Genomic DNA, 26,733 nt, shown 5'->3' with positions numbered 1-26,733 from the left:
GATCACACGAAGTACTTTAGCATGTGGGTAGTAACACTAAAATCAACTGGGACTACTCACATGCTTAAAGGTAAGCATGTTCTTAAAGTGCTTTTCTGGGTCTATGCTTTGTACAGCTATATACATGATCAGTAATTTCTGTAAACATATTTTTAAGATCTGATACTGTAAATTGTTGAGCATTAAAATTTGTGTTACTCTTAAATTTATCTGTTGAGCTTGAGTCCAGTGTATTTGGACACATTCTCTGTGTTCTGAGGTCTTTTTGTGATGGCACCTGGAAACCTTCATTCACTCACCCCTAATGTATGAAAATTTACTGTTATTTTGGTTTCAGGCGGATTGCCGAAACTACATCCTCCTCCTTCATAAGATAAATGACACTAACTTATATGTTTGTGGAACCAATGCATTTTATCCAGCTTGTGATTACATGGTGAGTATTTTATATACTTAAACACATCCTTTACTATGTGTGCATAAAATTGTTTGAATTGTATGGTGGATCTTTAAGTACCTTTCCAAGTAAAGTTCCTATTGAAAATTAGTAATCATTATTTTATTGTGATTGTTTTTAATTAAAAAATCAATTATTTTAAATGTATGGAACAAATTTAGTACCAGGATTAAGTGTTTTCATTATTGTGTTTCATTTTAGTGTTTTATATCTGGAAACAGTCATTTTCATTTATTATGTTGTTGCATTATCTCTGCATATATTTATGAATGCTTTTCATGTTTACTTACTGAATATATATTTCACTATTCTTAGTTCTTTCCCTTTGTTTATCTAGTTCTGCTAAAAACAAATTTTGTTTAAACATTAAAACAGGATTAAATTTCAGTTGAGTGCCATGATATGTAAATAATAATTAACACTTGACAGTGGGCTGCAAATTGGATGAATGATATATTTTCACCAAATGCACCCATAATAGTCTATATTTGATAGGAACTTACTTTCTCACATACCAGGCAACTTGTGAATACTGAGGGCTTTGCCGTAGTGGCACTTGTACAAGATTTTAATTTTTCTCATCAGCATTTAGGGAATTTGCATAGAAGAGTACAAATTCTAAAAAGAAATACATTTTTTCAAACCAAAATGTATTCACGTTGGGCAGGGTGTTTTGACCCTGGCCAATGGATTTAAAGAGGCGTTTTCATAGTATTTGATTAAAAACAAAAAAGACCGGAAAAAAATAAACTGAATACATTTCTATTTGTATAAATACTCATACTTCCATAATCACTCCATGATAATTCTCTTAAAATAATACTATTAACATTATTTTTAATCAGATATGAGTTTTGATTTTAGCTGAATAGAATGATTGTTTACAACAGGTCATCAACAGTACAGATATTCATCTGCAAGGGAAAGCTGAAGAAAGCAGAGGGAGGTGTCCTTTTGAACCTACTCTGAAGTATGCTTCCTTGTTAGTTGGTATGTTTTGGGAATTCCATGTAAACTGAAATAATATTTCACAGCTAATTACAACGGTCAACTACTACAATCCTAATTTGATGTCTGTGAAGGTTCATGAAGTGTTAACATTGATTTGCAGTTTAAAAATTGGAAGAGAACACAGATGAAACCTATGAAAAACTAAATGGAGCGGATTTCTGTGCATTGACACATCTACTTTTTGGCTTCTGCTGGCTCATAGATAGGAACTTTTTAGAAAGATTGATTGCTAATGATTTTCTTAGTACAACTCTTGCAACCGTAACTGATATCCTTGAATCTAACTACTTACTCTTGAATTTCTTAGGTTTCTGATGTGTTTGAAGGTCACACGGGCACCGTGAAATCTTTCAGATGTAATTACTAAAAAAACACATGGAGCAGATTTTCTTCATGTGCAAAAACTACCCTTGAAACCTTGTTCAATGTCCCTTAGCAATTTTTGAGATTACCAGAGTCATCATCCGGGTCACTTCTCTGAGAGTCTACCTAGCAATTGTTGGCTTTCAAACATTCATTGTATGTTTTATCCTTTGCCTATTAAATCATGTTCCTAAAGTATTCTTCTATTTATCCTTGGATCTTACTGGAATTTTAAATTCATGTTGCATCCTATTTTGGACCTATGCACAAATACAGAGTCAAATCTGTTTTTAAAAGACTGCTCAAGGGAATAGCATAAGCAGTTGCTTAAAAGAGCCTTGATAATGAGAAAACACAATTATATTCAGTAGGTTTGGGGGATACTTGTCTGTTTTTAAGAAAACAAGCTGTCTAACAGGATTGATGTTGGGCATTAAAAATTATGAGTATAAATACAGAACTCACACAGGCTACATCTAGACTGCAAGCCTCTTTCGAAAGAGGCTCTTTTGAAAAAGAGCATCTAGACTGCAACCAGTACTTTTGAAAAAGCAAGCTGCTTTTTCGAAAGAGAGCACCCAGGCAGTCTGGATGCTCTCTTTCGAAAAAGCACAGTTTGCATTACAAAGTGCCTTTTATTTCGAAAGAGCACTTTTGAAAAAAGGCATTCTTCCTCGTAAAACAAGGTTTTCTGCTGTCGAAAAAATTGCTGCGTTCCTTCAATTTACTTTCGAAAGAATGTGCAGCAGTCTAGACGCAGGGGAAGTTTTTTTGAAAAAGGCCACCCTGTAGTCTAGACATACTCACAGCAATTTTCTTTACATTTTCCTGTTAATGCTCTTAAGATCTGCCCTAGGGGCCTACTGCAACTTGTAGCTTCCAGCTAGTTGTACCGTAATTCACTTTAGACAGCTGTCTACCAAGTCAAAAAAACAAAAATACATTCCTGTCCCAACATCTTACTATCTTAAGGACCTAATTATGCATGGTGCTGCGTGAACTCAACTCCTAATCAATTTTGTAGCAACTGAGGCTGTTGAGCACCTTGCAAGACTAGCAACCTAGACTTTTCAGCAGGTAAAATTCTAGCTATACCTGATCCCATTGCTATAAATATTTGCATGTGATTAATACATATAACAGATGACCATTCCTTTACATTTGAAAAAAAAGTATATTATACACTTTTATTTCTTTAAACTCTTTGCAGATAGTGCTTTTTATTCAGCCACTTCAAACAACTTCTTGGGCACTGAGCCTATTATACTTCGCAGTTTGAGAAACCATGTAAGGACAGAGTTTAAACCATCTTGGCTAAATGGTAAGATGTTTTTATACCTGCAGTGCAAATATTCCATCTTGTGTGACTTTTTTAATAAAAAAATAAGAACTGTAACCATTTTTCTTCCTAGTGTAGAGTTCTGAAAGTCTAATGTGGGGCATTCCCCCTTGCAATATATAAACCGTGACATGTAATTTAAATCTTGGTTTTTAAATTCAGCTGTCATTTTAAAGATGCCAGCTGAAATATGACATAGTTTATGACCCTTGCATGCATGGAAGCCAAATGTTAGATCATAATTATTTTCTGTCTTTCTCATTACTGGTTTAAAATTCAGTTGTGTTTTAGTTGATTATGAAATGTTATAATACAATAACACCTGTAACATTTGACGGTTACTGAAGAAAAGGGCTGTAGCATCCCTGAGTTGAAGTAGTGTACTTTACATACAGGTTTTACAGTTTGGTTCAGTGGCTTTTGGCACTTCCTCATGCAAATTGTTCCAGCATTCCTGTTTAGAAAACAGATTTTGTGTGTGTATTTTAAATACAATTAATATCTCATATACATTAACGAGTGCTTCATATTGTGAATAGTGTGCTAAGCAAGAGCAGGTGAATTTTTTTCTAACCACCTTCCATGGCATGCTAGACTTCACTTATTAATTTAGCATAGGCAAACAAAATGCAAATAGACAAGCATCAGCCATGAATTTCAGTGCTTCTCTAGTCCTGCTATTAGTAAACAGCATGGATCTGAAGGCATTTTTGTAGGAACCTGCTACAAATAATTTGTTAGAGTTCCTAAACAGCTTTTATACGGTTCCTAAACTTAAAAAAAAAATAATAAACTGCTAAAAAATCAGATGTTGACATTGACTTTCCTAGTTTCTTTAGAATTGTGTGTCAATCCCATATTGCATTCACATCATCTTGTGTATCTGTATTGCACAATCTGTAAACATAAAACCTCTTCTAGGCATACTCACTTATGTGCAGTGTTTTTTTGTTTTTTTTAACTTCTTTAGGCCCACTTTATTGTCCATAAAATGTTTCCTCTTTCTATACAAACCTTATTCTGCATAAAAATGGAAAGGAGATAGAAGAACATTAAACTCATCTGTAAACCTTTTGTTTAGGAAATATAAAAGGTTCCGATTTAGCATTAGTAGTAATAAATTTAATCTCCCGCAAAATATTAACCTAGGTATCTGTGTACTTCTGTCTAAAATTAATGTGAATTGATTTGCAGTGTCCAGAAAAAGCAAGCTCCAAAATTGAGGACTAAATATAAAATAAGCTTATAATTAAGGACTAAGGTGAAGAGACAGTTAGTATAGGTAGAACCTCTCTAGTCCAGCACCGTCAGAACCCATGCCGAAATAGAGAAGTTACCGAATCAGAGCAGGTCAATGCAGAGTGCCAACAAATCTCCACACACCTAGGCTTTGCACCAGCACAGCTCCATGCTCAGACCAGCCCAGCTACTGTCCCTGCTTACTTTCCTGAGTGTGTCATGTCCCTGCTCTTCCTCCTCCCTCCCTGATCTTGGCACTTCCGAAGCTTTGGAAGAGTGAGGAAGGAATTGCTAAGCGTTGAGCTGCCTGCACGCAGGGGAAGGGGCAGAGAAGGGAGCATGGTGCTGTTTTTCCCCATGAGTGCTCCAGTCCTAGAGCACCCACAGAGTCACCGCCAGTGCCGGACCACAGATGTTGCTAGACAATGGAATCCCTGACTACAGAGGTTCAACCTGTAGTCCATTTCCACTTATGCAAATATATTTTTTAACCCTTTTGAATTCTTTTGAAAACATTAGGTACTAACTAATAAGCTCTTTCCAGGCCTTTCCTTGCCCACTGTAATCATTATTTTACCACTTTTTAAAAAAATAACTTGTGATATGAATTGTATTTCATTGCTTTTTGTTCTCTACTTTAGAAAAAACTCTGTTGTATTATGTCTGTTTATATATTCCAGACCCAAGCTTTGTCTATATGGATATTGTGCAAGAAAGTGAATCTAATCCAGATGGAGATGATGATAAAATTTATGTGTTCTTCACTGAAACAGCTGTTGAATTTGAATTCTATGACAAACTCCTGGTATCAAGAATTGCTCGTGTCTGCAAAGTTAGTATTTGTATTATAGCTGTTTAAAGTATGTACATAATTTAGATAAAGCTTTATGGAAGAATGAGCCTAGTTTTTACCAATTAAAATTCTGTCTCTAGCCTTCTATAATTGAACTCACTTTTTCCTTCTTCCAGACTCTTCAGAGCCCCCTGTCAAACCTCCCTCTAACATTCAAATCTTTTGGCTTTGAAAATTCAGAGTCCTATAGGAAGATTGAACCAATCCCTTGTATGACAATGCTATGCAGTCTGTTTATGTAGTGAAATCAACTTGAAAATTCTGCAGTGATAATGCTTTCCCTTCATACAGGGTGATCTCGGTGGAAAACGCATATTGCAAAAAAGATGGACGTCATTTTTAAAATCCAGACTTACCTGTTCCATTCCAGAGTCGAATTTCCAGTTTAATATTGTTCAGGATGTCTTTTTATTGAAGAGAGCAGACTGGCGCGAAAGTGTGTTTTATGGGATTTTTACTCAACAGTGGTAAGATACAAGAAATTCATCTATTACTAACATTTTGAAGTAATTTTTCAAACCCGAGGTTGGGTTTAGGTATCTAAATTGCTTTCAGATATTTTGTAAAGCTAAATGTAAAAGCTTTCTGGCACATGAATTGCTTTGCTTCTGCATTAGATTCAGCCCCTGAGCAAAGCTTTACTATTGTAGTTCATTCTATGGGAAAGCTCTTTGTCGAGTGCTTGTCTATATGTATTCTTCTCTTAGTGCTCAGGGACCGCATGCACTCGAGGTCTGTGTGTGTTGGCCAGCAGTGTCTGTGGGAGCTGTGCATGTGCTATGAGTGTCTTCATGGCCACACAGTGAGCGTATAGGTCAGTGCAGGCCTAGCCACCGTTCCATTCCTTCTCATTGCCCATGGCGGGGAGGGAGAGCTTCCCAGCATCCTTTTCTTGATCCATCACTTTTGCTTAATCTTTACTTAATTATCTGTATAGTTGCCTGTTGGAAAACTTTGGATTGTTTAGGAAGTTTTTATCTGTTGTTTCATTTCCTCACCACAATCACCTTCTTGGCGCTGTGGCTTGGAGAGGTTGCATTCTGAGTTGCATATCCAATTTTAAGTATTGCCTCTCATCCAACACAGCAGTCCCAACACAAGGGAATCATTAAGGTCTGATGCGTCTTTTGGTAGAGATGTACTGCAGTCTTTGTCCAAGTAGACTTCAAGCACCTTCCTCCTTTTATCTGCTCACTGTTGGAAGTAACCAAGAGTGAAATGTATATGGATAAGCACTCAGAGAAGATAGAGAAGTTACTTATCTTTACAGTGACTGGAGTTTTTAAAGATGTGGTGTCCATATATATTCCACAACCTGCCCTCCTTCCAAATGAATAGCAATTGGACCCTTCCCCGTGTGTGGCTCCAGCAGATACTTGTAGCCAGAAGTCTCCAATTTGAGCATGTGCATCATGTGCATGCCAAGTGTGGAGTATACATGGACAACAAATCTCAAAGAACTCCAGCTACCATAAAAGTAAGTACAGGCAGTCCCCGGGTTACGTACAAGATAGGGACTGTAGGTTTGTTCTTAAGTTGAATCTGTATGTAAGTCGGAACTGGCGTCCAGATTCAGCCGCTGCTGAAACTGATTAGTTTCAACAGTGGCTGAATCTGGACGCCAGTTCTGACTTACACACAGATAAAACTTAAGAACCCCAGGCATCCCCAAGTCAGCTGCTGCTGAAACTGATCAGTGGCTGATTCCAGGAAGCCCGGGGCAGAGGCTTCCTGTAGTCAGCCACTGGTCAGTTTCAGCAGCGGCTGACTTGGGGACGCCTGGGGCAGAGCAGCTGGGGTGCTGCCAGGTTGGTCCAGTAGCGCCGCCGCTCCTCGGCGCTACTGGACCAACCCAGCAGCACCCCAGCTGCTCTGCCCCAGGTGTCCTGATTCAACCGCTGCTGAAACTGATCAGCAGCGGCTGAATCAGGACTCCTGGGGCAGAGCAGCTGGGGTGCTGCCGGGTTGGTCCAGTAGTGCCAAGGAGCGGTGCTGCGGGACCAACCGGCAGCGCCCCACCTGCTCTACCACAGGCCCGGGGCTTTGCTCCACGTCTCTGTGGTCTGCTGGGGGGGGGGGGCACTAGCTGCGCGCCCCCCCCCCCCCCAGCAGACCAGGGACACGGGGAGCAAAGCCGCAGCAGCGGCGGGGTGCCGCGCCTCTGAGGCTTTGCTCCAGGTGTCCCTGGTCTGCTGGAGACGGTCCCCAGCAGACATGGGGCACCTGGAGCAGCTTTTCTCGCCCCAGAGGTCGAGGTGGCGGGACCGCTGCGCTCTGGGCGGTCCCGCTGCCTGCGAGCTCCAGGGTGAGAAAGCCCCGTTCGTAAGTGCAGATCTGACGTAAGTCGGATCCGCGTAACTCGGGGACTGCCTGTAACTATTTTCCTGTAACTTTGATGTGCATTGTTTAGTTATTTGCATTGTAAAAGCTAAAACTATTTGGTTTTGTTTTTCTCCTCCATCTCCTATCACATCAAACTACATTTAGAAATTGATTTCACTGAAGATATAATCTCCTCTCTGTATTTTCTCTTTTGGTTTTTATTATATGAGGAAATTATATAATAATAATTATAATAAACCAGTTATTATGAAAGTACCTCAAAGTTGCTATTATCACCAGAATCAACAATGAATTCAAATCCATCCTCTATTTGAATAGAGCTTCTGAACTTTTTGTCTCTTATTACAATCGAGCTTATTTGGATCACAGTGAACCCTTCACACTCTTTGTTGGGGTTGTCTTTCACTGTGTATATGTACATTGCATAGCACAGTGCGGCCCTGATCTTGATTGACCCTTCTAGGGTAGACAATATTGTAACACTAATAAAGGAAATAACTGCAAATAAAGTAATCTTTTAATAATAGAACTAATACATGTGCCTATTTAGCCTGTTAGAGGTCTATCACTTCCAGCTGGTGAAGTAGCCAATCCAGGGTCTATCTGTTCACTGCCTTCCCTTTCCTCCAATGGTAACTTGTCTCTAATGTATGTAGAATTGAGTAGTGAGCTCTCACTTTTGTGTTAATAGACTGATTGCAGGCATTTGTCAGTGACTCAGAATAAGAATTGATCAGTTATTCCACATATTTGAATGGACCAGACTTGTTTAGTTTGATATGCCATATTTTGAAGTTAGGTGTTCTCAATCTCTGGGCTAAAGCTTTTAGTTAAAAACTAGCCAAGAGGTTTCCAGTCCACACAATTCAGTTATGCCCTTTCCATCAGACTGAAGGAAAAATTAAAACTAGCTAAACTTAACTTGACATTGTTTATCACTTAGGTAGACCAAAACCATGTCTTCTTCCTGGGTTGTTTCCACTGCCAATTGAAACCACTGGCCTTTCAAGATACAGGATAAGTGCTAACCTCATGAAAGGAAACCACTGGGAGCTGAAGTACCTTTCCTCCGAATGCAACCTCTGTCAAGGCCTACTTGTCTAATCTAGTACTTTCTGAAAATAAAAACAGGACTCCAAGATATGTTTTTAGAGCTGAAGAATTTGATCTCAGAGTGAGAGTGTGTGTGTATGTGTTAGTAATATAAAGAGATACGGACAAAATATACCAGCAGCAGAACTATGCAGTGGCAAAATAATCATGAAAAGATAGCTTTGGTGGTTTGTAAAGACACCAAAACCCTTAGATTGAGACCCAGATCAATGGATTTTGCATTACTTTGCAGCTGTATCAGTTTATGCCCAATGTATAACTTATATCACAGTATGCATAAATGGGATTCTGTAAGGACTCATCTTAAACTGTATATTCTCTATAGAAACGGGCTTTAGCATCATGGAATTCAAACCCCCTATTTACCTAATATGTTTTCACAAGGGCCAGAACAGCTGTGAGCATCTTCTTTGGAGAGGAGAGAATTATATATAAAAAGTGAAGAGTAGAAAGTAAGAAGCTGCCTAACCATGATGCTTAGTCTTGTCTGCTTGCAATCACCTAATTTATCAATGAAGTGTAAAAAACTAGTGTCAAGGGGTACATCTCTTCAGCTGTTTTTATTTGGAGGATATTACTGGATTTTAACAAGATATGCCTTTTACACAGTGTCTCTTTTTCCGAAGCCTTTCTCGGTAAATCACAAGAATGATGACTGACGCGTCTTAGTTGTGTATTTATGGGCATACATTCACTAACCCTAAAAAGCAAATAGCAACATGCACGGTGAAAAGCAAGTTGTTTGTAAACCTTCCCTTCTGTATAAAGCTCAAAATAATTCATATTTTCTCTGTCTTTTTTTTCACCTCCAAGGGGAAGGTTGGACATTTCTGCAGTTTGTGCATTCAGTATGAAAACTGTCCAAGAAGTCTTCACCACAGGAAACTATAAAGGGCCAGTAACTGTGGAACATTCACATGTTAAATGGGTGGTGTTCAGAGGAGAAGTGCCACTCCCACGTCCTGGTGCTGTAAATATTCATTTATTCTCTTCTAAATGAAATATTATTTTAATTTTCTTTTCTGCTTGAGAATTACTAGTCCAAATGTTGCCAATGTAGATGCAGTTCAGTGTCCAGCACAGAGACATCATTCCTCCACGCCAGGTCTGGGTGTGTGTGGAGGTCCCTCATGTAGACAAACCCCCTACTCAATCCATCACAGAGATTAAGTGGTGGAAACCATCTTTACATAGCACTCGGGTGAATTTCATTCATAGTGAATGATGGATTTCTTTTGTGGAAGTAGGGAGAAATAGTTAACAATTTAGAACATAGTAATAGTTGTTTTAATTGGTAGAATATGCAAATGGTTTTAATCATGTTTCTTGGTCATTGTTTCTAGTGCATTGATAATTTTGCCCGGAATATTGGATACAACACTTCACTTGATTTGCCTGATAAAATTCTGCAGTTTGTTCGAGACCACCCTTTAATGGATAATGCTGTAAATCCAATTGGGGATAGGCCAGTGCTACTGAAAAGAGGTTCGAATTATACCAGGATTGTAGTAGATAGAATCACTGGCCTAGATAGCAAAACATATGATGTTCTGTTTATAGGAACAGGTAAGTGGTTTTATTTTACAGGGGAGGGGAGGAGATTTATTATGGAGGCATTCGTTTTAGAACATTTTTCTGAGCCTGGAAAAAGGAAAAGAATCTACTGACATCTAATACTCCACCAAAAATCCTTTGTCTTAATTTATGACTTTGTAAAGTATCAGACAGTAGCCAGTGGGTTTATATGTTGGGCTTGCACTTTCCTTTTTCCTCCAAGTGATGTTTCTAGCTGAACTGCTTTACTTCCCATAGTAAGATACTGTGTGAGGACAAATTTCATCCAATGGGCCCTTCTTCAGCAAAACTCTTAGGCTATGTCTACACTATAGCCTCTTGTGCAGAAAATATGCAAATGAGGCAAAGCATGGACTATCACTGTGCCTCATTTGCATAATTATGGAGGCTCCGTTTTTGTGCAAGAGGCTTTTGCGCAAAAACCCCCTCTTGCGCAAGAGCCATTCTTCATGAAAAAAATGTGGAAGAACTGCTCTTGCACAAAAGCCTCTAGCGCCAAAACAGAGCCTCATTAATTATGCAAATGAGGCATGGCAATATTCCATGCTTTGCTTCATTTGCATATTTTTTGCGCAAAATGGGGGCAGTATAGACATAGCCTTAATTCTTGAATCAGTGAGACTTGGGTGCTTTGCTGAACTGAAGCCATTGTGTCTGTCGTTAGGTAGATGTCAGTTCAGAGCCCAGACCAGGCCTTAGTGTAATGTTTGATGAATGGTGTTTTATTGTCTGTTTTTTTCCTTTTTAAAACTTTTGTAGATAATAGTTCATAACCTGTGTTATCATTAATTTTATTCAGAATAATAATTTTCTTTGTAGCCTCCCAGTTTATTTTGTTTTTACCAGGAAGTCTACATTGATTGCTATTTTCTACTTAAGCACTCTTTATTTGTAAAGAAGAATAAAGTAGGAATTAAAAATATGCCAGGGTTTTACAAACATTCATTGTAGAAAAATCCCCAGCTGGATTACCCTTGCAAAATGAGCTTATGTTGCTGGTTTTCTGCACATGGGTGAATCTCCCACCGGATTAAGGAACTTCTAATTAAGGCTATTACCAAGAGCCATGAATTCCTTGAAGGAAAGGTTAAGATTTTTGCATAAACCGTTGGGGTACAGAAACTGACTTTCCATTTTGGAATTTCCAGCCAGCTTCTAAGTAAACTGTATGTTTGTTTTGTTGGACACTGAGAATCTGTTTGGAAATCTTCCAAGTCAGAAGAGCTTGAATCTGCGCAAATCTTCCAAAATCAGAGTCTCTCCTTTGCTTAGAAAAATCATTACTTCTTATCTATTGTAAGGTGAATGGAGAAAATATTGCTATGGAACATTTAGGAAATATCCTGTCCTCAAGATTTGTTTTCTAAATCTCTAAATGAGGCTGATTACTTTTTAAACTGTTACACTATGTTTGAACATAGTTCTCTTTAAAAATACATTTCATTTTATGCAGATAATGGATATTTGCATAAAGCTCTCAACTGTGAGGGGGAGATGTTCATTGTGGAAGAGATACAGCTGTTTCAGTCCCCAGCCCCTGTGCAGTCTCTCAAACTGTCTTCGAAAAAGGTAGATCCTCTGTCTGTGCCACATGCAAAGGATTTGGTATAATGCTATGTTTCAGGCCTTCCTCTTTTACATTGTACACTTAGCTTTTCAATGTGATGTATATACAACGTACTGTTCTCTAGCATCACGCTGATTAATAATAAAAGCATACATGAGATTTTGTCTGGGATTTATTTTGTATTTTAATATAACTTAAACTTTCAGACACACATTTGGAAATTTACATCACTTTAATTTAAAAGGAAAAGTTTTCATAAAGACTGCATTCTCTTCCAGCCAGCAATCTTGTCTTTTCATATGTTCCGCAAAGCACTATATATATTCACATGGTCTTTCATTGGTCATCTATTATTTCAAAGTATTAGATTGATTTATTGTCAAATCACAGAAATTACTGTCCAAATGCCATAAAGTTTAAAACTCTCACAGTGCTATAGAATAACCGCTCCATACTGATTTTCTAGGGTCTGCTGTATGTAGGATCTCCATCTCAAGTGGTACAACTCCCAGTTTCAGTATGCAGCCGATATAAATACTGCTTGGATTGTGTTTTGGCAAGGGATCCTTACTGTGCATGGTCTAAGTCTTTTGAAAAGTGCATTCCAGTGGCTAATCAAACAGGAGACTTGCAGTAAGTAAAGAGATCTCATTGAGGTCCACACCAATCTGAGATGATATTTATCTTGCTTTTTAAATTCAGTTCTACCAGTCCATAAAATGTAACAAAACCAGAATGCATTCTACAGCTAATGTGTTAAAAATTTGAACATTTTTACATGCCTTGATGATGTATTTCTTTTATCCATCTCTCCGTTCTTCTAGCGATTTAATTCAGAATGTTAAAAATGGTGATCCTTCCAAATGTCCTAAAGTAGGTATGTGAACATTTATCTTTAAGAAAAGATTGTTTAAATATAGTACAAAATGAAAATAATTCTATCATCTGGGTCATATATCTGTGGTCATTGAAATGCCTGATAGTTTAGCTAAATTAAAATACAACCTAGGAGTAAAAGATACGATTTTTTACAAGAAAATGCTCAGGTACTTTGGTTTGTTTGTCCTTAATGATTTTGAACTTCGGGTCAGGATATTTTAGTTCAGTCTGAAACCACTAATCTCATGGGAAGTAGAAAATGTGAGCCAAGACTTTTAAGGCTGTTGGTATGTTTCCTCCCATACTGCAGAAGTTAAGTGGGATGTAAGAAGTCCTGTTAGCTTTGTCACTATGCCTGCTACTTGGTATTGCTCTGCAGAAATATAACTCAAATACTCAGCTGTTTTGAAAAAAAAAAAAAGCTTGCTGGTTCAGAGAGAGACATTTTAAAATATGAATTTTAAACCCCCTGGCTGGGTTGATATAATTGGGATTGGTCCTGCCTTGGGCAGGGGGCTGGACTTGATGGATTCTATGATTAATTTGTGATTAAGTTTGTAAATGTTTTTAATTTTAAATGTTTGCAGGATTAGGGACTTTATCTTAAATGGCAATTAAAATTAAAAGGCAGCTATTGGAGATTTTAGGACATCAGTGTAATGTGGTGAAGAGGAAAGCATTTGTAAGCTCAAAAGCCCTGTCCAGCTAGTATCTAATCCTCACAACTGCTTTGTAAGGGTAAAATTGGAAGCGTGCAAATTGGGTGTAGAAATTGAGTCAAAGAAAGATGAAGAGATATACTTATGTTAGTCTGTGGCAAAATGAGAATTTAAACTCAAGTTCCTGAATTCCAGCCCATATTCAGGCTGTTAGATATCACTGGGAATAAGGCCAGCAAGAACCAATCTGTGCTGTCATGCCCTTTTAGCAGATGGGGGGAGACAGTTAAATCTGTCAATTTCTGTAGTTTATGCACACACCTTAAAACACTCACTGTCCTTTGTGTCATGTTACTTAATTAATCTTGATGTTATGTGGCGATGCAAGTTAAACATTGTTGTTTTTAATTAAACCAACCTTCACAATTTCAGGAAATAATGTCAGAGACTGTCCTGTTAGCATTGGCAACAGTGTTCATCTTAAATGTGTGCCCATGTCCAACCTGGCTAGGATGGTGTGGAAGTTTAATGGAAGTAGTCTCCAGGCAGAAGATTCTAAATACCTGCTTTATGATGGAGGAATAGTCATATTTAATGTGACGGTAGCTGATGCTGGATTTTATGACTGTCATTCTGTAGAGAGAGCTAATGGGAAAGAATTCCCTGTATCTATGGCTAGCTATGTTCTTTATATACAACGAAATAGTGTTTTCATTATTCCTAATTACACAACAAATCAACCAAATGCAGACGCAGCTCTCAAGGTTAAATCTTTGGTATCATCTTCCTTGCTGAATGACCCAGCAAAAAAAAAATCCCTGGAAGACCAAAAAGAGAAGCTTATTTTAAAACTCTTGGGAGCTGGATTTGCACTCCTTTTTTCTTCTTTGCTGGTTTGGAACTTTTGCAAAGGCCATCTGTCTCTGCCTTGGAAGAGCAGAGAGAAAATCTCAAAAACAGCAAATGCAGATTGTTTGCCAGGTTCAACATTGGCTACAGAGGGGCTGGGTGCTATGAAGAATTCAGCCATGCAGACGAACACCTCCACTGTTAATGAATCAGTACCACTTGTGAGCTTTCCCTCAGGAGAACGCAGTGCTAATGTACAACACAACACAAGTCTCACAAAGAGATCTGGAACTTGCAACTCACAAAGCTGTTTGGTTGAAGAGGACACAATGTTTCCTATTGACGAATGTGAAATGTAAAGTTTGAGTAGGAGTGAAAAGCTCAAAGTCTAGTGAGCCAAGAAGTCTACTCAACATAGTTTCATTTCTAGTTGCTGAATTTGAAAAAAATTGTTGTTGGTTTTGATATTTTTAAACGTGTTGCAGAAATAAACATTTGTTAAAAGTTTGTACAATACTGAGCTCCTTTTATGTAACACTGTGTGTTGTCGCACCATTATAGACATTAAAATTGCAGAAGCTGTTAATAATTTTTAGCACTTAAATATTATTTCAGAGGGTGTCTACTTACTCAACAAATGCCACCTTATTAAATCTTCCAGTGTCCCCGTGAAGTAAGTATGATCTCCATTATACAAATAAGATTAAACAATGTGCTCATGGCCACAGATGGAATCAGTGTCAGATCTGTGGATTAGAGATTAGAAATTCCTAACTGATCTTCCTATGCTCACACCACTGGCCACAAAGCTTTCATCTCTCTCTCTCTCTCATCTTAGTTTTTAAATCTTCAAAGCATTGTACACACACTAACTTAAGTTCCTAATATATTTTAGTGACCTTTACAAGGTATCTCTCCCTATCCCAAACAGCATCATAACCCAGTTTATGTACTTTATTGCTGATGCAAGTTTATGTGCCTTAGAGCATGTCCAAAATCCAGATACCATAACCCTCTTTGTTAAATATCTTTAACTGTCTCTAAAATGTCATCTAAAATGTCTCAGTCTCCTTCTTTGGAGAACGGTCTGGGTTCTCCAGCAGTGAAATACCCAAACAAATTGCTGTGCTCTCTTGCTCTCTCTGTCTGGTGCCAGAGGCATGCAAAGAATGATTGAATTCTACTGCTTCCTTTTCTCCTTCGAAACATATATATGGCTGCATCTAGACTGGCAAGTTTTTCCTCAAAAGCAACTGCTTTTGCAGAAAAACTTGCCAGCTGTCTACACTGGCCTCTTGAATTTGCGCAAGAACACTGATGATCTCATGTAATATTGTCAGTGTTCTTCCACAAACACTATGCTGCTCCCGTTCGGGAAAAAGCCCTCTTGCACAAGAGGGCCTGTGTAGGCAGCTAAAAACTGTTTTGCGCAAAAAAGTCCCGATGGCAAAAATGGCAATCAGGGCTTTCTTGTGCAAAACCGCGTCTAGATTGGCACGGACACTTTTCCGCAAAAAGTGCTTTTGTGCAAAAGTGTCCGTGCCAATCTAGACGCTCTTTTCCACAAATGCTTTTAATGGAAAAACTTTTCCGTTTAAAGCATTTGTGGAAAATCATGCCAGTCTAGACGTAGCCATACAGTTTGCGTTCTCCAGTTCTCAAGTTGCCTTAGCAGCAGAAGTTTCCAGACTTAGGTTGAACCCACGTCTCCTGGGCAGGTGCTCTTTCCTGCCACACTACCACATCTGCTTAAAAAGATAATTGAAAAAGATGTCTAGAAACCAGGTGAGTGCAGTCTAATGACCTATATAAATTACATAGAGAAAAGACCAAATTATTTGTTGTTTAAAGCTTCCTTCACACTACAGGCTAAAGTATTTTTACACTAACGCAGAGTGCCAATCTCTCCTTTTGAATGCATCTTTTATTCCCTAAAACATCTATTTTACAACAAGGACCTCTATTTGCACACCAATTGTGGCCAGCTATTAAAATTTACTAAACATCCAACAATGCTCATGTTCCCAGATTTATATTTGGCAGTTTTGCAGGTGCTAATTAATAGCAGTTTGCACTTTTCAAGGAAAGAGCTAATGGTGGGACTAGCCATCAGCCTTTATTAAGTAATGGAGTTAGAGAGTAAGAAGATTTTACATAAAAAATGTAGAACTGAAAATGAGAAGGCTGAAGAGCTGCTGCAAAACCGTGATGCTAAGTCCTCTCTGATTGCAGTCACCCATTGTAGCAATGAAATGTAAAGAACTAGTTTGAAGGTATGTATCTTGGACAGTGAATGTGCTTTGAAAGGGATTATACTGCCATTAAGAATACCCTTTAAGTTTAGGCAGTGATCTGTTGTGTGCTCTTGTCTGTGTTCTCAGCCACTGTTTAAAGAGCTGTGGGAAGATTAATGGTGCAAACTTGACAATGGCTGGGTAATTAATGACATGAGGGGGGATGATCAAAATATCTAATTTCTGGTCTCTTCTGAAGGGCAGAAGATATTAATTGTCCTCCTTCAGCAGGAGAAGGCGCAAATGGAACAAAAACCCTGTTAAAGGACATCCTTACAAGGTTACTAACACCTGATTTTAGTGCAATTCCTGCTGATCTCATTACCCTAATTTTAACATGTAAAATAATTAGCTTCTAAGAAGAGCCAGAGATAACCTACTGTTAGCAGGTCAGTATGAAAAATACTGTGTGTCCTACTTTCAGCAGAGTCTTCAGTGGTTTATTGTAGTCCCTTTATCATTGGTGGCCAGGTTGTGTGTATGAAGACAGAGAAAATGGAGTAGAAGGAGTAAGGACCCAATTCATTCATGTCCTGGTGTTGAACTTGGCTCTGGGCCTGAGAGAGGAGGCAGTCTGGGAACTTCTGGTTAGTCTGCCAGCTCAAGTTAAGAGAGGCATCAGAAACTTTTCACCTGTTGCCACAAACTTTCTGACAGTGACTATTCAAGGGTCTACTTGCAAAATTTCAAAATGTTCCCATCAGTTCTAACACTTGTTCAGCTCCACTGGTGTCAAATGTTGGGAGCTCTGGCATAGAGGTATCATTGGTTTGCACTGCTATTTTAAGCATTGCATTATCTCACTTTTCTCAGAAAAGGTCTAGCTGTAGTTGACGTGATGGTTAAAACACTGGCACGTGCTTTGTCCCAGCACTGTGAATGCTGGTGACAAAGGATGAGGATTCTAGATACATTTGAAAGGCAGGTGGAGGGGATAATAGAGAGAGGAGGGGACCAGCATCAGTACTGTTGCAGTATCTAAAGGTCCGAATTAGGCACCTGGCTACATTATGCTAGGCACTCTGCACAAATATAACAAAAAGTCCCATGCCCCAAAGAGCTTACAGTCTTATCTAGGGAAAACCTCCTGTTTGTCATCCTTATATAAGCTCCATCTAAATACTGCTCAAAGAACAGCTGCTTTTCCTGAGTTTCCTGGGGAAATGACATGGGCACAGCTTATAATTATAGTGCAAGCCTGCAGTGCCCAGAAATTATCAGGGCATGGAAAGTAAAGTTCAGAACTGCCTGGAATTAATGCAAACTCTTTTCCTTATTAATGTGGGTGACCTAATAAAATACAAGCAAAAAATGAGATTGGACTCGTGCAGTAGCCACACATTTGAACACCACAGCCAATCTGCTCAGGTCGGGCCTGCTGTTAGACTAGTGGGAGGTTGAAACACCGTGGTAGTGCCTTTTGTGGGAGCCCTGTTTGTGGCATTGCTATAAATCAAGGCTGATTGGAAGAGCTGTGTTCATTGGGATGGGGAGAAGCCCAGGAATACTGTCTTGCTGCAGTAAATGTGAACATTTGCACAGCGGTTGCCTGCTGTAGTGAGTGCATGTGCTCACACACTCAGACCCAGGTACAAATGTAGCTGCCAGAATTTAATGGGCAAAGTATCTACAACAGACCATTAATTCTCCCCACCCCATCCACCTCCAATGTAGCTGGTACTGTTCATGACGAGATGTGATTGACTGATTTATGTTGGTCCCTAAGACAGAAAAACAGTGCCTTAAATTTTGCTGACATAATGTAGACTTACTGTAACTGTATGTTCCTTATTAACAACTTGGAGACAAATATATACCCTGTGTTGCTCTGCTTTGTGTCTTATCATTTGCAGTGGCACAAAGGAACAGGGGTCACCAAATTAAATTAACAGGTAGCAGGTTAAAAGCAAACAGGGAATTTTCTTCATGAAGCGCACAGTCAACCTGTGGAACTCCTTGCCAGAGGATATTGTGAAGACCAGGACTTTAACAGAGTTCAAAAAAGAACTAGATATAAATCCATCAATATTTATTAGCCAGAATGGGCAGGGACAGTGTCCCTAGCCTCTGTTTGTCAGGGGCTGGGAATGGATGACAGGAGAGGGATCATTTGAGGATTACCTGTTCTGTTCATTCCCTCTGGGGCATCTGACACTGGCCACTGTCGGAAGACAGGACACAAGGCTAGATGGACCTTTGGTCTGACCCAGTCTGACCGTTCTTATGTAACGGGGGTGTAAAATGTTGCCCTTCTAATCTGGTAGCATTTTGCACTGGCACAAATGATTGCAAAAGGTACAAGTCACCAGAGAGCTGAGCACATAATCATCCAACTATATAGGGCTATGCTCATCCCTGGTGTAATGCTGGGGAAGTCCGTGGACTTTCACCTGGGGAGGGTCTGGCCCATTGTGTTTGAACAGCACTCAGCACAATAGCGTCTCAGTTCTGATTAAAGCCTTGAGTATTCTCATAATAGGTATGTTTGCTGCAACTGCTAAGCTACTTAGTATATGCATTAAGATATTTTTTAATACCGTCTAATCTGTTTGCATCCTTGGGGCCTAGTGCTTCTGTTTGTCTGTCTCCATCTCTAGATTCTGGTGTGTTTATCCATCCAACCTTCCCTTTTGTTCATACATTTTCTCTAGGGGCCTCTATCTCCACTGCTTCAAACCTAGTTCAGCTATTTTCACCTGTGCAAAGTGGATGTAAAATGTAACCAGATGTACATGCCAGTGTTTCGCACTCGCCCTGCACAGCTATAGATGTCAGTGCAAGGAACAGAGCAATAGTGGGATCAGGCACTGTCTTTCGGAAAGGTTCTGTCTCTAGGCTCAGATAAAAGGTGTCGGGTTTGTTTTTTAAAACGTGTGCCAACATGCTTGAAAATGCTAGTCTAGAAAGAGCAAATTGTATTTTAACATGGACTAGCTGACCAAACAACTTCCCTCCTAGTCTAGACAAACTCAGAGGCTGTGTCAGATTACAGCATAGGGGTCAAACCCTGGAAGAAAGCCCAGAACGAAGGCGGTGGGAAGTGGGGTTGGGGCATCTTTGTGTGGTGCTGGTAATTTAGCTGCTTGGTGTTACTGTGGGTGCACAGTACAGCTGTGCCCAGCAGATGGTGCCTCTGAGCCAGATGGAACCCATTGGAAATAAAGTCAGGAGAAAGAAAGAGAAATGTGACCGAGATGGGGCAGTTGGCAGAGGCAGGAAGCGGATAAAAAAATGAGAGAGAGAGAACAAAGAAATCGCGATCAAGAGAGACAAACTGTGGACACAGCTTCACTTTTCGGGCTGTGGAAAAAACTTACAGAGCAACTCCGTCGCTGGAATAGGAGGGAGGCGGCATTATTGCAAAGGGTTAGCAAAAGGAGCAAATAATCTTGTGGCTGCTGCCCATGCTGAAGGGAAGAGGGGATCCCCGTCAGCAAGATCGAGGAAGAAACTGCCTGCCGGAGATTGCAACATTTCCGTAGCAAAGTGTGTTCCAAAGTTCTCTCTAGGATCTCCTGGGCTGTAGCTCTTGGTGGGGAGATCTCCCACCCAGGAAGGTTGCCCTAACTGTCACCCCTCCCGTGCATGCTTTGGGATTATAGGTCATTTTTGTTCAAACAACAAAACTAGCGGATTTCAAAGTGAAATTCCGGAGGAAATTTATAGAGCATCCGGATCCGGAGAAAGAGAAGAGGAAGGGAAAAATAAATAAAAACGTGGAGTGAATCTAACACGATCCAAGAAGAGACCAGGAAAAAAAAACCTGACACCGACTTGGAGATGGGGTGAGATTAGCAGTTTGGTGGTTGTGTTGTTTATTGTATTCATGATGTATAAAACGTGGTGTGTTTTTAATATAGCAGAGTCGAAGAGATCAGGATTTCCAATTGCAGTAAAGAAATTCAAGTTTACATATAAAAAAAGGCCCCTAACCTTTCGGGATTCAGGATGTAGATAGTTGCAGAGATTTGTAAATTACTTTGTGACCCAGGATGTGGCTGGAAGTCTCCAGGGGAATGCATATGTTGTATACAATTCAGAATGGCCCTTTGGGGTGACATAAAGGACCTACTGCCTTTGCAGATGTTTCCAGAAGTTAGAGATTTCTGATTTTGTTTTGCTCTTGTGACCTCGGTATTCAGTAAAATGGACCCAACTTACATTTCTAAGTGGGTAAATAGTGTGACTGAAAAATCTCTGATCATAACCCGTAAATTCTTTCGGGGTGAAATATATTCAATCAGGCACTGGCATAGAAATGGAAATGTAGCTTGATATTTGATTATGCACTGGTAATAACCCCAACTGTGTAATTTTAAGGATCTGGCATGCTGCTGTGAGTAAGTTGCTTGTGTAATGAACACTTCTGGGCTGCTAAGAAGCACGCTGGGGCTGGAGGAAGCCCCTGCCTGTTCAATTTCTCCAAGCCTTTGAGTTTGACATTAGAGGAGAAATAAGTAACAGTTTAGTGGTTTGTGTTTCTTTTGCTGGGTTTTTATTTCCCTCTTGGGCAGCTGGATAAAAAGACTGAACAGGGTGAAACCGATTCAGATGGCAGGAGGGACATAGATACGGATTCTGATCTCAGAGTCTCAGTGTGAACCTAGAGTAAATCTATTTAAGTCAGTGGCATTTATACTTGGCCAGGTTAGATCAGAAACAGTCCCCTGTTTCTTGCAACTGCTGTGGCTACACCCAGTGGCTATGCAATTTCTTTAGACGGGTGCCACTTCTCATGCATAATGTTGACGCTGCGGTCATTGTGAGGGTAGTTTTAGATTTTACTACAATGATAGCGTCAAGGCAGCAATGCTATAGTTCATGTGCAGATGACATTCCTCCCCGCCTGGTTTTCTGTCACAGAGAACTTCAGAGCTGGAAGGTCTTTGTCTTGTGCATAGATTTACATGGAAATGTTGAATAACCAGCAGCAGGTTTAGTCCCCTGGATTGCCAAGGGATTAGGAAAGCGGTAGCTTTGAAATGATTTTCCACCAGTCAGTTTTAGTTGATTTGTATTTTAAGCTAGCGGTCAGTCGTTCCCACCCCCCTCCCTTTTGACTCTGAACACCTCATGTGGTCAGATTTCCTTGTAACCCTTGTCCCAGTAATATCCAGGGTGTAGCTTTCATGGATAATTCATTCCTGAACTCTAACATAACCCTGGTGTGTGTAGGTTTTGAAGCATTGCCTTTTCACCTTTAAATAGCTAGCTGTAAATGTCACTTGGGTCACTGGAGAAGTGAATTCATTTACCTCCTAGCTGTGCCCATACTGGGCATTTGGGTCCACATTTCAAACTAGCATCGGACAGGCTCCGGAAATGCTTAGTGTTGGCTGCTGGGCGTGTTTCAGGAGACCTGCCAGTGCTGTCCAGGAGCAATGCTGAAAACAGTGAAGTCAGAGCTAAAGTGCATTGGCAGAGCTGTGCAGGCTTCCATGTGTGTGCCCCTGTTGTACAACGACACATGAGCAGAAACGTGGTGGAGCCCAGTGGAGTGTTCACAGATGGTAAAGACTGGAGCAGCATTAGCAATAGGTGTCTGGTAGAAATGCTTAGCAATGCTGCTGGGCCTTTAAGTGCCCTGGTTCCCTTCCCCAGGCCTGAACTTGCATGCCTGGCGTTGTGTTCCTCAGGCTAATCCGACTGGGGCATAATCAGCCAGGATTCCTCCGGAGCCTTTTATCTACAAACAGGCTGGGAGAGAGTCACTTTCAACCTTCATGCTGAGCTTTGCTGGTTAATTTCACCACCACAGTGGGTGGGAGCTTTCTAGGAGGGACAGGCTGCGCTGCTCCATTCATCCACAGGGATGGGGCCGGGTTGCGGGGAGGAGGCAGGGAGGACTGCAAGTCCTGTGTCTCTGCACCCCATCCGGCCACTCAGCTCACCATTGCATTCTCACAAAGTGGTGGTGTGCAGGATGGCTCGGAAGTGAGCTACAGAGCTAAGAGAGCTTGTGAGCCGGAAGAGAAGAGGCAGTATCTCTTCTGGTTAAAGCAAAAGGCTGGAAGTCAGAACTCCCTGGATAGCACTCCCAGATCAGGAAGGGCATGTGGTCTAGTGGCTAGAGCAGCCAGGCCCTTAGAGACCCGCTGGCTGAGCCCTGCAGAGACAGAGCAAATTGGGTTGTTAGCAAGCTACACCCTGTTCACTCACTCCCATGACTAACCCAGGAATAGCTTTTTGGGCTCTAGAGGAGAGTCACACCCAGCTCTGTCTGTCTAGAAGGATGGGTTATTCGTCTGGGAGCACTAGAGTGATAGAAAGGTGGGAAATGATCCAGTAGGCTCTCCCTTGTTCCGCCGAGGATCAGCTTTGTGGCATTGCCCCTTTGAAACTGGGCAATTTTCAGTTTAGAAAAGAGGAGACTGAGGAGGGATATGATAGAGGTCTATAAAATCATGTGTGGTGTGGAGAGGGCAGATAAAGAAAAGTTATTTATTAGTTCCCTAAATAGAAGAACTAGAGGACACCAAATTAAATTAATGGGTAGCAGGTTTAAAACTAATAAAGAAAGTTCTTTACACAGCGTGTAGTTAACCTGTGGAACTCCTTGCCAGAGGAGGCTGTGAAGGCTAGGACTATAACAGAGTTTAAAGAGAAGCTAGATAATTTCATGGAGGTTAGGTCCATAAAAGGCTATTAGCCAGGGAATAAAATGGTGTCCTTGGCCTCTGTCTGTCAGAGGCTGGAGAGGGATGGCAGGAGACAAATCGCTTGATCATTGTCTTCGGTCCACCCTCTCCGGGGCACCTGGTGCTGGCCACTGTCGGCAGACAGGATACTGAGCTAGATGGACCTTTGGTCTGACCCAGTACAGCCGTTCTTATATGAAACACCGCCACAGTGTTTCAAAGTAGCAGCGCTGCATGGAGCCTGAGATTAGCTGGGGACTCCCCAGTTGATCCCAGGCTCCAGCACTGCATTTGAAAGCATGCAGAGCCCGGGGTCAGCTGGGGAGTTCCCTGCTGATCCTTGGTTCTGCGTAATGCCGTGCGGAGCCCGGGGTCAGCTGGCCCTAGGCTCTGCTTGGCGTTTCAAAGCGGCAGTGCAGCATGGAGCCCAGGGTCAGTGGGGTACTCTGAGTCCTCTGCTGACCCCAGGCTCCATGAGGGCACTTCCGCTTTGAAATGCACAAGAGCCCCTGCTGAGGACTCTCGTACATGTCAAAGCTGGCACGCTGCGTGCAGCCCAGCCGGGACAAGTGGGAAGTCCCACTGACTCCGGGCTCCACGTTGGTGCTTCTGCGTTGAAATGCACAAGAGCCCCTAGGGTTCCAATAGAGCAGAGATGGCGCTCATCCAGAAGGGGAGGAGACTTGGGGTGCCTAAACCCCCAACTCCCATCCCCCATAGCTGCTCCTGATGTCCACCTGGATGTTCCAGTGAGCACAGAACATCACTACACCAGCAGGCTGGTCTTGGCAATGGTTTTCACTATATCCCCCAAAGATCCGAGGCTCAAATTGGGAGCCCCATTTCCCTCAGACCTTACCACAATATCTGGCAACGCTTGGGTGCACTCTGAACCTGAGTTTAACCACTCCATGACTTTCTCAGCCAGGGGCTCTCCCTTTGGGCTCGTTCACTTTGGCATCCCGCAAAGCTCAGCGCTAGCGCCCTGCAGGGCACAATGCCAAGATGTGTTTCTTGCTGTGACCCTGCTCTCTGTGCTGTGAGAACCCCAGGCGGAACTCACTCAAGAAATTGGCAGCAGGAGCCAGCCAACCCCACAGCCCTTCCCTGCTCCCCACGCCGGAGGCTGCTGCACATGTTCTTTAATGGGCAGATAGGTGATTCTGCTGATCTGATCCTTTTGGCCTGGGGCAAGGGGTGTTGTGCTTTTGGTGGCTGAACACTACACCACTGGTGGCACCAAACACAAAAGAGAAGTCACTCTGCTCCGGCAGGCAGTTCACCAGCTCGGCAGCATGGAGTCCTCACCTTGATCCACTCTAGGGACAGGCCCAGCTTGGGCAGTGAGGTCAAGTTCTGTCACTTTGATCCGTGAGGCTCAGCTCTGCTTGGCATGCCATGGCCAGAGGGGCAGCTCATTCTCCATGGCCGGCCTACCCACCCCTCTCTGATGCTGGCCAGTGAGGGGCCATTTACTGGGTGCATAGAGAACTCGGCTGAGCCCCCACCTCCTTAATTTCACACTGTCAGTTTCCAACGGCTGCCCTAGTAGTAAAATGCCCCATTCTGAATCCCATAGACTGGCCAATAACCTTGGCCCTGAAGTGCCCCAGAGCAGAAACCTCACTCCGAGACCTGCCGGAGCAAATCTTTCTTTTAAAAAATCATAATTAACTGTTATATCTTGGGCAGAACCTCCCCTCCCTAGGGACATACTTCAGATGTGTAACAGGGGAAACTGAGCACCAGCTTCTGTTGAAGGAGCAGCCGTGTTAAGCCCCATCACAGAGCAAAGATTAAAACAAATGACTGGTATCTACTCATTCAGCACAGGGGCTGGGACGGGTGAACAGGACACGATAAGCAAGTCAATGAACCACAGGCTGACAGGCAGGATTGCTGGGCCTAAATTGATGGCAGTGAAGCACGAAAGAATCTTTCAAAGAAAAATCTCCTCTGGAGTGTGCAGCTGCCAGGAAAAGGATGGGGAGAAAGCTGGAAGGCAGAGAAATAGCAAGGAGAAAGCGTGAGCCAGCCGCAGCTTTGTAGTGGATAGGAGAAACCTCCGCACCCTCCTCTTGTTCCCACCCACCCAAGAAACCCGTTGGATGCAACGGAGGATCTACAGTAACCAATTAGAACCTGCCTCCCTACTTCCACCCCACCCCCTGAGCCTTGGCAGGAGGCTGCATTTTGACACTTGCCCTTGTGATTCAGAATCCACAGCTGCGGGTGGAGTCGAAGAGAGAACTTGGAAATGTGAGGCAGGAATTTCCCAGATTGCTGCTGCCTGGGAGAACAGAGCAGTGACTGGAGAAACATCCTTCCCCCGAAGGCTTAGGCAGGGCTAGGACCCTGCGAAGCAGCTAGGAGTGTGTCAAAAGAGAGAACAGAGGAGGAAGCACTAGAGATGCTATACAGCACTATAAAAACCGCTCCAGAGAGAAATGCTCGTGAATGGGCTTTTGAAATTCCACCTCTTGATCTGACCTGCTTTATTTCTGACTATGGAAAATGTTTCTTTTGTAGGATTTTGCACCATCTTCTTGGGGGGAAGGGCTGGTCGTTGTTATTAATACTTAGGGAGTAAATTCTAATCCCAGCTCTGCCACTGACTCTTCTGTGTTTGGGCAAGTCCCTGCCGTTCCGTGCCTCAGTTTCCACACCCATGAAACAGCTGCAATAATGAGGATTAAGGGTGACCACTGCAGGCTGCTCTGATTAAAGGCATCTCGTGCCTTTCTGGCCTGCTGAAAGAGTGGCAAAGGTGTGTGTGTGTACGTGTGTGTACGTGTGTACACACGATGGCTCTGAACCAGGAAAGGGCTCAAGAGCTGAGCTCCCCTAGGGTTGTGCCAGGTTTCTCCATTACAGCGTGAATGTTGCCTTGCTAGAACCTGGCAGGGCTGCACTGCAAAGCATGTGTTTAGATTTATATGAGTTGTGCTCACGCACACTTTCCTGGGGCATGCTCAGGAGGGTCATATGTCTAATGTTTCTCCATGGTGGGGGTAGAGGAGCAGGAAAGGAAATAGGGCCCCTGCAGATAAGGATTGGTGGGAGCATAAACTGCTTAAATCACATGGGGTCTGACTGGAATTTGATTTGATCCCTCTGCTCAGTAGGTGCATCCTATCCACCTTCCGTGCTGTCTCCTAAGGAGGAGCGGCTGCAACCTCTCTTTGTGGAGCCCTCCCTAAGGGACGGTTCTCTCTCTTTTCCAGCCTGTGGGGGTGTTTCATTTGCACACTCTGAATGGATGGGATCAGGGCTATTTTAAGATGCCCCTCAGAATGGGCCTGTAGGAGAAGCTGCCAAAGGAGCAAGGAGGCATCTGTCCTGGATAGACCAAGCACCCAGCTCTCCCCTATGGCTCAGTCATGCCACAATTATTAGAAGACGGATGGGCGCTGCCTTTTAACCCTCTCCAGGTTTTGCCTTTTCAGTAAATGCAACACTTGGTGAATGGTGCTGGATCAGTCCTAGAAATCAGTGTTGTCTCCGTATTCCAGAATGGCAGACATATCTGGACGTGCTTCCCTCACCGTACCCTG

General features: G+C 41.9%; 1 protein-coding gene across 7 annotated transcripts in view; it reads left to right on the top strand.

Annotated features, from left to right (window-relative positions):
* HOMER3 (homer scaffold protein 3) overlaps nucleotides 1-26,733 on the top strand; it is a 66,319-nt gene that overhangs the window by 9,156 nt on the left and 30,430 nt on the right. For 4 of the 7 annotated variants that reach the window (XM_075902857.2, XM_075902858.2, XM_006132286.5 and 1 more), the window contains 11 exons: nucleotides 338-436; nucleotides 1,348-1,447; nucleotides 3,042-3,152; nucleotides 5,090-5,241; nucleotides 5,554-5,729; nucleotides 9,532-9,688; nucleotides 10,062-10,284; nucleotides 11,747-11,862; nucleotides 12,327-12,493; nucleotides 12,685-12,737; nucleotides 13,831-14,754. In XM_075902857.2, coding sequence (XP_075758972.1) covers nucleotides 338-436; nucleotides 1,348-1,447; nucleotides 3,042-3,152; nucleotides 5,090-5,241; nucleotides 5,554-5,729; nucleotides 9,532-9,688; nucleotides 10,062-10,284; nucleotides 11,747-11,862; nucleotides 12,327-12,493; nucleotides 12,685-12,737; nucleotides 13,831-14,606 — 2,130 coding nt within the window. In that variant the 3' untranslated portion in view covers nucleotides 14,607-14,754. Of the gene's footprint in view, nucleotides 1-337; nucleotides 437-1,347; nucleotides 1,448-3,041; nucleotides 3,153-5,089; nucleotides 5,242-5,553; nucleotides 5,730-9,531; nucleotides 9,689-10,061; nucleotides 10,285-11,746; nucleotides 11,863-12,326; nucleotides 12,494-12,684; nucleotides 12,738-13,830; nucleotides 14,755-19,697; nucleotides 20,327-26,733 lie in introns of those variants that run through there. The other 3 variants (XM_089775020.1, XM_075902865.2, XM_075902866.2) reach the window with 3 other exon arrangements.

Source organism: Pelodiscus sinensis, chromosome 32 (assembly GCF_052426305.1).
Source record: "Pelodiscus sinensis isolate ZL-2025 chromosome 32, ASM5242630v1, whole genome shotgun sequence".
In the NCBI taxonomy this organism is placed as follows: Eukaryota; Metazoa; Chordata; order Testudines; family Trionychidae; genus Pelodiscus; species Pelodiscus sinensis.
This window is presented reverse-complemented; position numbering and strand designations above follow the sequence as displayed.